Source organism: Hippoglossus stenolepis, chromosome 7, assembly GCF_022539355.2.
Source record: "Hippoglossus stenolepis isolate QCI-W04-F060 chromosome 7, HSTE1.2, whole genome shotgun sequence".
Classification (NCBI taxonomy): domain Eukaryota; kingdom Metazoa; phylum Chordata; class Actinopteri; order Pleuronectiformes; family Pleuronectidae; genus Hippoglossus; species Hippoglossus stenolepis.
In genome coordinates this window covers 25,315,614-25,330,665 of record NC_061489.1, presented here as the reverse complement: position 1 = coordinate 25,330,665, position 15,052 = coordinate 25,315,614, and the positions used below count along the sequence as shown (strand labels likewise).

At 43.9% G+C, this 15,052-nt stretch overlaps 1 protein-coding gene across 1 annotated transcript in view; it reads right to left on the bottom strand.

Annotated features, from left to right (window-relative positions):
• Nucleotides 1–245: 245 nt before the first annotated feature.
• LOC118112204 (polycomb group RING finger protein 3) overlaps nt 246–15,052 on the bottom strand; it is a 46,111-nt gene continuing 31,304 nt past the window's right edge. Inside the window, exons 5-10 of the mRNA XM_035161325.2 lie at nt 14,659–14,714; nt 14,288–14,395; nt 11,460–11,548; nt 8,692–8,829; nt 6,641–6,721; nt 246–6,421 (exon numbers count right to left, since the gene is read on the bottom strand). Of these exons, the coding sequence (XP_035017216.1) occupies nt 6,374–6,421; nt 6,641–6,721; nt 8,692–8,829; nt 11,460–11,548; nt 14,288–14,395; nt 14,659–14,714 (520 nt within the window). The 3' untranslated portion in view covers nt 246–6,373. The remainder of the gene's footprint in view (nt 6,422–6,640; nt 6,722–8,691; nt 8,830–11,459; nt 11,549–14,287; nt 14,396–14,658; nt 14,715–15,052) is intronic.

Genomic DNA, 15,052 nt, shown 5'->3' with positions numbered 1-15,052 from the left:
AAATATTCTTTATTATAAAAAATCAAACTATATAATTAAACAATGCTTTTAAGGGTCTTTCTTTTCTTCAGAAACTATAAAGCCTCTTTGAATATATACTTATTCCACATTCATCATTTTAACTCAGGCAACAGACTGATCTTCTGATATTCCTCCAATGAGACACGACCACATGACAAAACAAAAACCAGATGATGTCGCACATGTTCGAGCTTCAGGCGGAAACACACAAGTCACCACAGCAATACTTTTAAAGGCATTTATTGATGAAATACACACTTAAGTTTTGACAAAAGCTTCTGTAGTTTTTGTATGTAAGAAATTCCAGCCCCATTCTAGACCCCAAAAACTCCTTGAATTCAATGTGGCAATGGAAACCAGTTCATTACATGTGCAATAAATAACAATAATACAAAATGAGGCGAGGAGAGGGACACCTGAATAAGTGCCCGTTGAACCTGAAAATCAAAAAAGGAACAAACAGAAGCCTGTGAAAATCGTCAAAAGAAAAAACAAAAACGAGAACAAAAGGAGCGGAGAAAAGAAATCAGAGAGCGACAAAGACTAAAGTAAAACCCAGTCGTTTTGTAATTCGGGTGCATTAGTGTATGTTCTGAGATTTCCTGGTCACCCTCAGGACCAGAAGGCATTTAGTGACCTGAGGAACTGACTGGAAGAAAGAAAGACAGTAAAAAAAAAACAGAAAGTCTGGAGTTCTGCGCTGAAACCTGGAACCATCTGAGAACCGTATATTGCACATTTTCCTTGCAAATACAAGAACCACGTTGCCAGATTCACACTGTTTAGTTGTTGTTTTGTTTTTTTTGCACTTGACCTAGAAAAGAACAACGATGTGTTTGTGAAGCGTCGACAGAGCATCGGGGGGGACGAGGACACACGGAGGAGACGGACAGAAAAGAGGGAATTCAACTGCAAATTCAGAATTTAAGTCCAGTTTCACAAAATTTAAAATTTACAATTCGAGCAAATCTCTTTCCAAAAAGGAATTAACCAAGAAACTACTGCAGAAGTCACTTATTCAGCATAAATAAATAATAATAATACAAAACTGGACAGATGTATTGATGGCGAATGGCTCCTGGGGGCGTGTCGCTGTGAGCTTTGGTGGCTAATGACCAATTTCCCAATTTTATTTGGGGAAATCGCTGAGGCCCGAAGTCTCGATCCACACAGATGTCAGGTCAATTTGCTCGCCGCGCTGCAGAACCCATGGCGCCGCGATTCAGTGCACTTGAGCGCGGTGCTTCTCAGAGTCGAGCGGCGGCGCCAACTCGGCAAGACAATCAAATTTTGGAGTGTTTCAGTTCACGTCAGCGTCTTGAGTGACCCTCGGCCTCTGCCGCACACACACAGCCTGTGAGATTACTGAGCTTTACTCTGCAATGAGTGAAGCTCCGAGCGGCGTGAACACAGAGGAGCCATTTTGAGTCGCCAGGAGTGATTCTGCAACCAGCAAACTTGAAATGAACGCTGCTGCCGTCAGAGGGCCGGCCTCTGAGACGTCCCCGAGGTCAGCAGCCGAGTGGGACTTGTTTACTCGGCATGAACCACAATCTGCCGGTGCCGAGAGGCCACGTGCAGCCGTGAAACCGTCTCAGGTAGAAGGTCCACGTGGCTTCGCCCATGAGCTTCACCCGGATCCCAGCAGGAGATAACAAACTGACTGGGCGCTCAAGGTCGAAGTGGAGGAGACGAGCACGAGGGCTCTGACAGCCCCGGGCCTGGCTTCGTGCCGCAGACCTTTCGGAGGCTTGACACCGACGTGAATCTGCAGTGAGGCGGAGCTGAGCCTCCCGTAAGCCTCTGAGCTCGGCTGTCAAGCGTAGTGGCAGTGACGACTCAATCCCGGTGCCAATTTCAGAGCAGGAAAAGAAAGGTGAAGGTGAAATCTGGAAGATGCAGCCAGTGAAAAATCACGTGCTGGTGGTTGGACGGTCAGAAGGTAGAAGCTACGTGTGATATTATGGTTGTTTGAGACTCGCAGGTCCAATTAGAGATTGAAGCAAAATCTCAATCTGACTCTGAGGCACCGTCGCCAGAGAAAACTCCAATAAGTGTGAGTTCATCTCAGAGGCGGGACATTGCGGCTCGCACATCCAATTTCTCACCACTTTTCATTTTTATTTTCACAGCATCAGACCCGTCACAGTCCAGGACCTCAAGTTTGCCGGAGCAAGTCCAGACAAGAGGGGAAAACAAAGCCAAGAAATCAATGAGAAGATAAAGAGATAGAAATAAAAAGGAAAAGCCAGCAGCTTCCAGCGAGGCAGGTCTGAGAGGGGAGAGGACACCCGAGGTGGCAGGAGAGCAGCAGCTCCCACTGAACCTCTCTCTGAAGGAGTCGTCAGAAACGAGAGGTTGTTAGCACCATAGAAAGCACCAGAGACAGAGAGCGTCCCCTCCCCCCCCCACACGTCACATGCATCACAGGGTTCTCGGAACAAAACGCAAAAAGTACGGTGAAAGTTTTTCCGTTCACACTGCAGCTCAGCTTGTGTTGAAACCAGCTCAGATCAAATCGTCTGTGATGAAACTATAAAAACTGAAAGTATAGTAAAATTATGAAAAGTGAGATTTTCTCCATCATCAACTCCGTCAGAAGTGAAACCTTGATTTTAACTTTCTAGGTTTTTAAACTTTTTGTGGAACCAGAAAAGCACCAGTCGGTCATTTTACACTTTTCTTTCAAAGGTTGTTTCAGTTTCAAAACTTTTGCGACAAATTCCCACAAGTAAATTAACTTTTTTGACATATTGAAAATGAATCCTGGTTTGTGTGAAAGTCACCGAGTGAAACAGAAAGAGGAATAAAAGATGTTCCGTCTTCGCAGTGTTCTGCAAAACATGTAGTTTGTAGTCGTTGTTTTTAAAAGTAGCACCGTGTTGTTGTTGTTTTTCTTTACAGCTTTATCACACGAGGAAAAAGTGGATGAAGGAACGAGAGACGTCATCCTGGACAGACCGAACGTTTACAGAAGGTGACGACAGCTACAGGACGAGTCCGACCGGAGAAAGAACATGAACACGACGGATGTGATGACACGTCACCTCGTCGCTGACCTCAGGGTCTCATTTCAAACAGGGCTCACATCACGTGTGCAGGGATTTGACAGAACACACATCCACGATCTGACCAAACACGTCGGGCTCCTTGTTTTTGGTTTTTATCGTGAATTTTCTACCATTTGTTGGCTTTAAATTTATTGGTTAAGAGTCAATAAACAATATTTATGTTATTTTTGCTGCAAATTATTCAGATTTTCTTAAATCAGATCAGGAGGGTGTTTGCATTTCACCTCTTGCTTCCACGATTTCAGCTTCCACATTAAAAAAACCAAGAACAACGACCAGTTGACGTATTTAACCGGATTAATGGGCCTTTGACATATTTCTGTTCCCTTCAGAAGTGAAACATGCAGACTGGAGGGTTTTGGTAGAGCTGGTTTGGTACCGACCTGTCGGCTATAAAAACGCAGATTTTACACACAAGTCATATAGGTCCTGATGCAGCAGGGTTCCTACACATCTCATTACATCTCCAAATCCAATTAGCGGATTGTAACACAATGGGTGCACGACGTAATTTACTCTTCCTGCAAGAAATATAAATATTGCAGGTAAATAGATAAGAGTTGTTATCCAATTTATAACGTTTGACGGACGATGTGCGGATGAGGAGGAACCCTGCGTGTGAACATATAGAAAACATCTGGCTGTGGGCAGATACAATGCAGAGGGTAAATAATTGTTATTTAACCACTGACCACACGGGTCAGGTGAGGTAATCATACTTGAGGTCAGACATGGCGTTTTTTTTTTAAGGATCCAGTTGTGTTTCACGTTTTTTGAAGACAGTTGAGCAAGTTGTGAGATTAAGACATTTTTCTCATTGGACAGAACATTGGTTTTGCAGTGTGACACAGTAGAAAGAACAACCGTACGACTAGAAACACGCATCAGCACCAAATGACCCAACTGGGGCCATTTTTAAATTCAGAATTTCAATATCAAAAGGTTCAGAAAAAACCTCCGCCCCTGTGCGGAACCTGAATTTTTGATAGTTTCTCAAAAAGAAAAAAAAGAAGTGTCCTGTGAAGTCGACATTATCGAACACTAGCTATTCTGCAAAAAAAAAAAAAAAATCCAAGTTTTATACTGATTAATAATCACGCAACTTTAAAAAAAAAAAACGCTCTTTAACACTGTGTAACTTTGAACATTTGCAACTGGCAGTGAGGACAAACTGAAATATACCAGAAACCTGCAGCGGTGACATCAGTGATCTGATCTGTATCAGCGGCGCCTCGTACGTTATCTCGTCGTCTATACTTCGCTCTTATGCCCGTTCACTTCCTGTGGGCGAGAAAACGTCGATACTTAAAACCAGGATTTAATTTGGGCAAAAAAAAAAGGGTGACATGCTCTACTGGGGGGTGAAGACAAACTGGACTGGTTTAAAGCAACACTTTGCAACTTCTAACTGCAGCTTCATTAAACCTCTGTTCTATGTAAAATTAATATTTTACTCTGCAGGTTTTTATCTCGTCCGGCTGAGAGAAATTTAAACTCCTTTACGTTTAAAAAACCTGTGAACACCTGCTACCTTGGGTGGTAATTAGACATAAATCAGTCGCATCTTCAATTATCAATTATAATATTAATCAGGCCCAGGAAGTGGAAGAATAAAGCTGAACTGGAGAAACTTATTTTTAAGCAGCTCTCCTGGTTCAGGAAGCAGAGGATCATGGGTAATATCCACAGTTCTGCTGTGTTCCAGTTTAGATAGTTGTTTCCTCTACGTGTGGCTGCAGGGGGCGCTGTTGCTCAGTAAAAGTTACGTTGTGTTGCTTTAAAGTAGTTTGTGGTAAAAATTTCAAAACAAATGCTGCACAGGGAAGTGCATGTTGCCAACAACAACAACAACAACAACAACAACATGTGGCTGTATCAGTTTTCACTGAACGAGTAGAAACACAAGGACGGATACTCAGGTCTGAATGATGCAAAAAAAAACAAATAAGATCTAGAACGAAACCAGAAAGATGAACGAGGTCTCTGCCCGGACGTTTACAGACACCAGTGTTGAGTCATCGGTGAGAAAGGATTTGTTGATGATGAACAAATGAACAACAATAACTGAACTCTACAGGAGGCCGGTGAGATGAGGAGCACGGGGGATGGAAGCTTTCTGCTTATTCGCCCTAAAGTCTCGTAACACACACACACACACACACACACACACACACACACCCTTAACACACACACACACACACACACACACACGCACACTGCAAGGGATTTGATATTCGTCTTGTGTCTGTGTCAGACAACATAAAGATGCATTTATATATTTTTGATACTGATAGTGAGTCTGTCTTTTAAAATCCTCATTTTTAAACCTCTGGACACTTTTCTTTCTATTTGCCCGACATATAGATAGCACTTCTGGGATCCACTCTTTTCTTTTTAACAGTCTAAAGTCTCTCTTACTCTCTTCAATCGCTCTCTCTCTCTCTCTGTAATGACATTTTATGTACAATATCGGTATATAGAACATAAATTACTACACAACAAAAGAATTTTAGCCTATTCACAATTGACAATCATCAAGAACCCATGAAGCAAATTAGACAAAGCCGACGAAATGAAATGGAAAAAGGAAAAAAAAAAGATTCTGAGACAATTTTTACTTGAAATCGATGCCTGTTATATATCTTCCATAAAACTTTCTGTGCTCCCCAGACGTGTCAAGTGGATTGTGACAGGAAATAAAATTTAAAAAAACAGAAACCTTTTTTTATATATATAAAAAAAAAAAAATGTCCTCCTCTCCTCTCCGCTTCAGTCTTTGTCTCGGGAGGATGAAATCTGCACGAAGCTCAAAAAAAAACACGGTCACGGGATTCCAGACATCTTGTTTGCGTGTAAACAGAGCACCAGTAGTGTCTTGGTTCAATGTCTCTTCTGTACAAAAGTATAAATATATGCTTTCTCTCAATTTTTTTTTTCTTTTTTTTCCCCCATTTTGTTCACATATCAAGGATGTAGCGGACAAAAAACAAAAAAGAAAATGGTTGTTGTAGTTCCTAAAAAAAAAAGCAGAATCTGTGCTGGAGGTTTCCAGTTCTGTGGTTTGTGTTTGTTCCCCAACGTTCGCTCCCCCGTTTGCTGGCTTATGCTGATTTGTGTTTTTTGTTTTTTTTACTGTCGGGCGTTTTGCTTGGTGTTGGTTGATCGTCTTTGCATAAATAAAAAAAAAAAGAAGAAGTTTCGGCACAGTCTGCAGTCACCGGACCTGTAATTAAAAAAAATTTTTAAAAAAAGGAAAGAAACAACCGTTGTGTCCGTTTTCGCTACAGCAGATCCATCTTGGGTCTGTAATGGAGCAGGAGGGGCGATTTCTGTAAGACACAAACATATGGAGCCTGTTAGCTTTAGCTTGTTAGCTTTAACCTTTACAGGACATTGCACTGTTAGTGTCAGGTCAGACATGTTGCCAACCAGGGACCAGTTTGATAAAGTCTTTGAATCAATAGTCAGACGTCAGATTACATGATTATAGAACTACTTTAACATCTTCAATTTGATGCCACATTAAATCCGTCTTTCTGGAGCGTTACCTTAAATCTCCATCTTGTCACGACGACAAATTTCAATGTGTGGTCCTTCCCCAAGATTTCCTCATTGCATAAAATGTCCAGCTGTAAGAAGAGAAAAGAGCAAATGACTGAAACATTTCTGAACATCAGGGTTTGAAGTTTTCACTCAGCAGAGAAATGAGACGTGTGCACGACATGACGTCAGGTTTCCAGTCTGCATCTGATCCGACGTGATGCAGATATAAACTTCCACCTCCCGTCCTCTGCTCTCTCTCATCTTTCAGCCCGAGTTATAACATCTCTGAGGAAGAGGAAGCTGGTGAGAGCAGACTCAGACGTGGAGTGGCCCCTGGCCCCTGTGCAGCAGCGGGGCTTCTCAGGCGAACACGGGAGTTCAATACCGAACACGGGGGCCCGGCTCGCCAAATCTACCTCTCCTCCTGTGAAGTCAACATTGATATTCTGCCCGAGCAGCGCCTGGCATCTGCGTCTGCCGATCAATATACTGAGAGACAGGCAGGGAGGGAAGTGGGGGTGAAGGCCTGAGACAAACACTGCCACAGCATCACCTACTGGCTGCCACTGGAAGGACATGTCAGCCTTTATCAGCACTGAAACAGCCGGTTTGTGATTAGAAAGATACGAAACAATCCAGAGGAGGACGGACGGGATTTAATCCTGAAAGTCACAGAGCGTCTGTGTCAAAATAAAAGAGGAAAAAACAGCGACCAACAGTGAAATGGCAAAAAAGTGATAATATACTGGTTTTATTTTTCTTCTGTTGATAGAAAAGTGAAGCTCTTTGGATTTCCAGCACAAAACAAACAATCTGAAGACGTAAACTAAATTGTGAGGAGCATTTTTCATCATTTTCTACCACTAACAAATAATACCTCAATAAACCAAAGGACAGATAAATCCCAAAATGAATGAAATCATCAATCGCAGGCCTGTTTACTGCAGACAGAGATTTACTGTACGTTGTATTTGAATGCAAATACCCCGGGTCAGTTGCTTCAGTCGTTCTCAGGAGTTTTTCCAGCCTTTTTACCATCTACAGTCACTTGGGACGTTATGTTGAGCTTTATACAAACATGTTATTTTGGTAGTTCGGGGCGTTTCTTCCATTCACGCGTGTGTTTCTCAATGCGTTCGCTTCCTGCGGGAACATTTAGATGTGTGACAGGATCACAACGGCAGGTTCACAGACACAGGAAATGAGTAAATGGCCCAACTGTTCTCTGACAAAGCCACTTATTGTAAAGCTCGGTGCAGAAACGGGTTTGAACAACAACTTTCGATAGTCAATAGATGGCACAACAATGGCTGGCGGGGGGGCGACTCGCCGAAGCTGCGCGACGGAGGCCGGCGATATAATGGAGCCGTCCCACTCATCTCTGTGACAGCCAGGAAAACCACAACAAAAAACCAAGAGACGCAGAAAATAGAAAGACGGGAGGAAAGAAGGCGGCTGTGATGAATATTCACAGCGTTTTAGAAAAATCCATCTGTCAAATTATCGCCCACCTTCCCCCCTGTTGCTCTGAACGGGGGGGAGGAGAGACAATAAATAGAAGAGTTGCCACATCTAGATTTCACAAGGACCTGATATCTGCAAATTATAAGCAAACACAAAGAACCCGTGTGCGTCAGTGCAGGAAAGTGTCTCCGCTGACCATCGTGTAATCTCCGGTGATTACATTCAACTTTCTGGTAAACAAGGAGCAGCTGGTGCTTTTATACGAGTTAAAACAAAACGCCAAAGAATTAAGAGATTTGTTCCAAATTGCTACAAATCCACTTTGGGGAACAAAGCACTTCTTCTTTTCTTCAGCGAGCGTGGATCACTGTATCTACATCCCTTGTTAGGCTCGGGAATTAAGACGAATGAAAAGAGCGAACCACAGTCACACAAAGCTGATTCAGCGGATTATTTCTACACTTTCATATCTCGTGTAGTTCTTGTCAAAGTTTTTTTAAAATGCAAATGCAGCTTTGGAGTAAAGCAGCAAACGTTGAGCGTGCGATGGAGCTGTGGTTCTCTCCTCTCTGGAGCGTGTCGGTGTCTGTACCTCATTAAATGATGTCAGGTTAAGCTTTTTGGCGATGAACTTCTTGAGGTGCAGGACCGTGGCTTGTGCCGAGCAGCGGATCCACTTGCGCTTCAGACCTCGTAGCTTGCTGCTGTTGCACTCCAAGCAGATGCTGACCTGCGGAGAGGAAGAACACAAAACGGTGGAGCAGACGGTGAAACGAACGTACGAGACGGAAGCATCAGCAAAACATTATTAATGGCCATCGGGACGTAAAGACGGTTTCAGAAACAACTTACCAAACCTGCCTTTAAGCTAAATTTGACCCGTTTTAAGCCCCTCCTGCATCCGAGGAGCAGATCAGCAGTAAGGACGGTTATCATTAATATTATAACTCTGCTCGTTTCATGTATTTATCATAAGAATAGACAGAATGGTGGTTTTCTGCTTTTCCCCTTCACATCTCAATGAACCAGTAGTGTTCCCCCCCTGTGGTGACACGTTAGTTGGTTTTGGCCGGCGGCGGTTGCAGGAGCCGGGTTGCATCACCACCACCGAGTCCTCTGCCGCTCTCTCTTCAAACAGGGAGAGCCAACATTACTCTGGTTTCTGCTTAAACTTGGAAACCCATCACTGGTCTCTGATTAAAACTGGCAGCGCTGTAACGTGTCTGTTTTTCCACCCGCGCTGGCAATCAGGGAGGCTCATAATGTGGAATAAAAGTCTCCGCGGTGATCTGGACTCCGCGGCGGCTCGAAGAGGCAGCTTCCTCACATTACTGAACATTAACGACCTCTTTATGTTGCCCAGGAGTCCTGCTCAAGCTACATGTGACTGATGCAAGAGTGAGGCGTATAGAGAAAACATCATATATGGCTTTATGGTGCCACACAGAGATGATTTCACAGGCTCATCACCGAGTCATGGACGCGTGCAGACGTCTTGTTATTGTATTTCTTTGTGTGGCTCTGGGAGCAGCAGCAGCTCCACTCTCTCTACGTGCCAGTGTTGAATTTGATAAACGAAGCTTTGAGCATTTGGAAACGTGATTAATAATTTAGAGCAGAGCCGTGTTCTCTGATTTCTCCTCTTTAGGACCCAAAATAGCTGTGGTTCATCAAATTTTACACACAGGGAACATCTCATGAACATTAGATGTGACCCTGACCCTCAGGATTCATCCCTCCATCCCAGAATAATCACTTCTGAAACCGGCACTATTTCATGCTTTGCTGATGATGTAAATATCCCTGATTGATTGTGGCTGTTGTTGTCGTTCTGTTCGCTCTTCTTTCGCTGTGTGTCACTGCTTTCATTAGCTCTCTGTGGCACTGCTGCCCCCCCGCAAAGGTCGTGCAGGAGAGCGTTCTGGAAATCGGTCACGCGTGGCGCTTGGCCTGGCGCTTGTTAAATCTGAGCGGCGTCCACATCTTCAGTGACACCGTGATGGCGGCGGTGGTATTCTAGCTGAATAGATTTGCTTCTTCCAAACAGCTCTTTTCTTATAAAGATAACCTTCAGCATCAGTTTGTGAATCTCGCACTGAATATAGGACCTCTGCAGTCAAGAAAATAAATCTATATCTCCTCTTTGGGTGGAGAACAAACAGAACAACACACAAGGTTCCCTAGAGACGGGCTGTATAGAGTAAATAAGGTATCTTGGATTCCTCGGCTCGCTCCCTCCTCGATATTCGACACGGCTGCATTCAGCTCACACAGGCGGCTGGATAAGATATTCAGAGCGCATTCTGCACCGTCGCTGAATTTCCAAAGGGCAAGATCCTCACCCTCACCAGGGGCGGCCTGTCTTCAGCACATGGCAGTGACGAGCGGCTCCGTCCGACACCACTGGGTCGTTCCTACGTCTAAACACAGCAGCGGAAAACGGCACAAGGACACTTTTCCTCAGCCTGTGCAACATTAGGGGAAGAAGATTTGTCTTCCCGGTGTCGTCCGTCCAGCACGACAATCAGTCGGCTCCCTCTGCATTATTGATACCATTTTTTGCAGAGCTTGAGATTGTGCCAGACTACAAATGAAATCAGGAACTATCCATTTTGAATGCCTCCGGTGGACGGCGGTGCCGCGGTGCCCGACACTAAATGAATAAATTCAAATTAAAGAGCCACAGAAACCAAAGACAAAAGAAACCTGTAATTGTGAAGCAGACTGGTGAATCACACTGGGGCCGCTTTTATAAAAGCAATTATTGAAATGCAGGCTTTTAAAAAAAAAAAAAAGGTAATTGTCCCGACAATTATCAGCAACAGTATTTTATTCAGTTGTGCGTTTGTTCCTGACACATTGTTCTGCAACCCGTCATTATTTTAAACCGTCTGCTGCTTCCAAGCTTTAGGAGACAAACTCGTTTTACACAGCCTCTGAATTCTAATGCGAAAGCACCAGTTCACCTCTATAACATAATCATCATGTTGCTTTTCATGTTATCTAACCAAGCAGATAGTTACACTGTTAATTATCCTGCCTCCATATAAATAAAATGAGGGATGTGATTGTGTTTGTGTCGCTCACTTCAAAAGTCCTAATATTTCTCTCAGGAAAACAAAAAACTTCAGACACCACTTCGTGACCTGATTGTGAAGTTTCGAGTTCTGCTCCAAAAAAAGATTGATGATTGATAGACCCCATAATGTAGAACACCAACTTCTCTTTCCTCACACTTCCTAACTTTGTACTCTGACTGAAGCAAACCTACACTTTGTCTTAGTTTATAAAAGACCAGCTGCTCAGGGGACAGAACAGCAGCAGCATCACTCGCTGTCCGTCACTAAAACCAGGACTCACCTGCTCGTCGCTACGGTGATAGTCGTTGTCCTCCTCTGGTTTCTCCTCTCCTGCGTCCTTGTGGGCGGTGTCCTCTGATTTTGCATCGCCTGTTCGGGAGGAGAAGAAGTGTTGAGCGCCACGTTCTCGGTTCTGAATCACAACAAAACACTTGGTCCCCAGAGAAAAGGAGACAAACAGATCTAAACCTGTCAAAGTAAAAAACTGAAGACAATCATTCAATCAGTGGGTGTTTCTTGGACAATTTGTCTCAAACTGAATCACTGTTTATGTTTTTCCCCGTCGGTCCAGCAGCGTGTTTCTCTCCTCGAGCTCATTAACTGAAGTCAAGAGGCTTGAGCCTAATTGACGTCCACGGTGACTCGGTTGAAGTCGAGACTCGTTGGACGACGGGGAAACAGACATGTTTGTCTCTCTGCAGGTTTTTAAACAGCCTGAGCCTGTCGCAGTGTAAAACGCCTCAGAGGCCCATTTATGAGACAATCACATGTCTGAGGCTGTCGCAGCAGCCGTTAAATGAATTAGCTGCTGTCTGAGCACGTTTCTGGAACACAGCGACTTCTAATCAAGAGAAAACCCTCAGTCATCCTCCACATTGATGAGCCCGTGGGGGGGCGGGGGGGGCACCGGCGCTGCCTGAACCCAGTTCCGCTGGATCTCACACATGTGCCTTTCTCAGGAAAATGGAGACAGACACTCTGGGCCACTGAAGCTAATGTGCTCAGAGTGGTGCATGAAAGGTACTGCTCCTGTTTAACGACACACAAAGTAAAGCCTGAGGTGGTGGGGGGGTGGAGGAGGCCTGATGTGAAAAGGCCTGAGGTGATTTTCTTAATTGTCTTTTATGAGTTGGTGTCACAGACAATTTTTTAAAGTGAGGTTTATAAACATTTTATGAAACGTGGACCCGCTTTCTCGTATGTGCACGTAAAACTCAGCGGACAGTCGCCTAAACATCTTTTAAAAACACCTCATAGAAGAAGCTGCTGCTAAATCGTCCCGAGCAGGTGTGGCTCTTATGTTTCCTCCTGGATTTTCTCGTTGGCCGTGATATTGCAGTATTGAATCGTTTCATACGAGACGTAGTTATCCGAGTCAAAACCGAGGCGCTGTGACCAAATTGCCGCTCAGATGCGTATTGCTTTTTCTGTAAACTTTACAAACAGAGAAATTCAGTGTCGTCTTCTCCTCTGTGTGTGTGTGTGTGTGTGTGTGTGTGTGTGTGTGTGTGTGTGTGTGTGTGTGTGTGTGTGTGTGTGTGTGTGTGTGTGTGTGTGTGTGTGTGTGTGTGTGTGTGTGTGTGTGTGTGTGTGTGTGTGTGACAGTTCACTGCTCAGACTGTAGATGTGATTGTGCTCAACCCTCTGTGACCATTTTCCATTTGGACTAACTGTCACCAATTCCACAGGGTATTACCGGGAGAGGCCTGAGCTTGCTTTGGTGTCCCTGCGGTGATTGTCTCCAGAGTCAGCTTCTCTGATTGCTTATCAAGGGGGCTTGCTCTTGTTGTTGTGTCTCACCTTCAAACAACCCCAGAGTATCTCTCAGATCCTAAATAGACATGACGGCATCAGGTAATGATGTCGCTCGAGTCCAGGGATCTCTCTTCTTCTTCTTCTTCTTCTTCTTCTTTTTCTTTGTTTCATTCAGTTTAACAATCGGGTCTGAAACAGTCGAGCGTCTGGCGGGTTTGTGATTGATGGGATCTCGTATACAATCAAATCGCAGGGGGACGTACAATAACATTTTCAAGGGAGGCGTCTTTGGGGGTAAACCATCCGTTTGTGTGTGGGAGTTTAGATATTGTCATGAAAGAGGAAAGTGCCGCGGCCTCGTGTTCCTCCATCTTCTTCAGTAAGTGCTCGTGAAACCGAGCAATTTGGAGAACATGAGTCTTGTGAGCTGACGGAAGTTTTTGTTTTTCGCCGATGACAAACGATGCTTGTAAAGAAAACTGTGTTTGCACTTAAAGAAGAAGTGAATGGAGCTCAGAGTTACAGAACGTCTGGTGCCTCCAGTGATTCAGTCTGATCCGTTAACGTCAGCGCGCGATCATTGGTTGAGTGATGGGTCTACGGTGCATACTACACCATGTGTGTGCATCAACAGCAGGAGGGCTCTTATGAGTTGAATCCTGGGAAAACTGTTGTATCAAAGACTCAATAGAAACTGTTGGAACTACTCTTATGACATCGCATATTTTGCTGCTGCTGTTCCACATATTCAATATGTTCTAAACAAGATATCATTCAATACACAGTGTCCTGCGTAGAAATCAGTCCCCTAAACAACCGTGATTATTGTTTTTCTTGTCACTTTTTAGCTCAATAAGCTCAAACGATGGAGAAATGAAATTCCACAGTTCCTGGGTCTCCACCTCTGTTGGCATCAAATGATCCGTGAAATGTATTTGTGTATGAACATGAATGTGTGTTTGAGCATATGTCAGTGTGTGTGTGTGTGTGTGTGTGTGTGTGTGTGTGTGTGTGTGTGTGTGTGTGTGTGTGTGTGTGTGTGTGGCTGTAAACTTCAAGTGATGAGGCTCAGGAAGCTGGAGAGCATTTCCACTTCCATTTGAGCCTTAATTACCAAAATCAGAGAAGGGGATTAAGCGAGCGATTAGGCCTGCCAGCACGACGGCCCTCTGGGCACACATTCACACCAGCACTCGCAAGCAAACTGGTTTGGAAAAAGAACAACACGCAGGACAGGGGCTCACTCTGACTGGTTAAACTGCCTTCGTCTCTACTACTTAATGGTTCCCACTGTTACTGGTCACGCCTCTGATGTTACTTATTGTTACTTATGTTCACAGCTCCCGATCGTACCATTGCGCTGATCTAGATGAGTCTTCATGTGGCAAAGTTCCCCTTTAATGTCTCCGGGCACCTCCATCCCCAACTTCTGATAGAAATCTCTCTGCTTCTTTATCTCCGCTGCAAAAGAGGAGAAGAAACAGAAGAAAATGAGATGAGGCGGCGACTGTTTCTCAAGGTCACCGCTGTCGCCAGGCTTCTGAAGTTCACTGGAGTGTGAGTGAACACTGAAACTGTTCCATCACAGAGGCTTGGCCCATCCAGGATAGCAAGAATGTGTTATTATAATTTATCTATGCATTTTTAATGATGTGAACTGACATTTTTTGTGTATTAGATGGACCCACTCTACGTTACATTACAAAGAAACACACAACACTCACCCTCTTGAAGTCCCGGTACCAACTTGTAGACAATGTCTTGCATTGTTCTGTCATGGCTGAAGAGAACAAGGAAATAGTTAGTTAATATAATCACTTATAATCAATATTCATACATATTTATTTTAGTTATCATCCTTATTATTAGTTTATGAGAACAGACATATATATTTAATAATATTGTGGTGTAACCTTGATACCCAGGATCCCTTTTGATTTAAAACAGTTTCAAGAGATTAGTTGGAGGAGTCGTGAAATGATCAAGACAGAAAAAGACAAAATCTGCTGCATCACATTATTATATATTATATTTTGAGACTTTCCTTCTTGTAAATAGAGGTCCACATTATATTTATGCCTCTAAATGCAACAACCTGAGGAGAAAGAATTCCTCCTG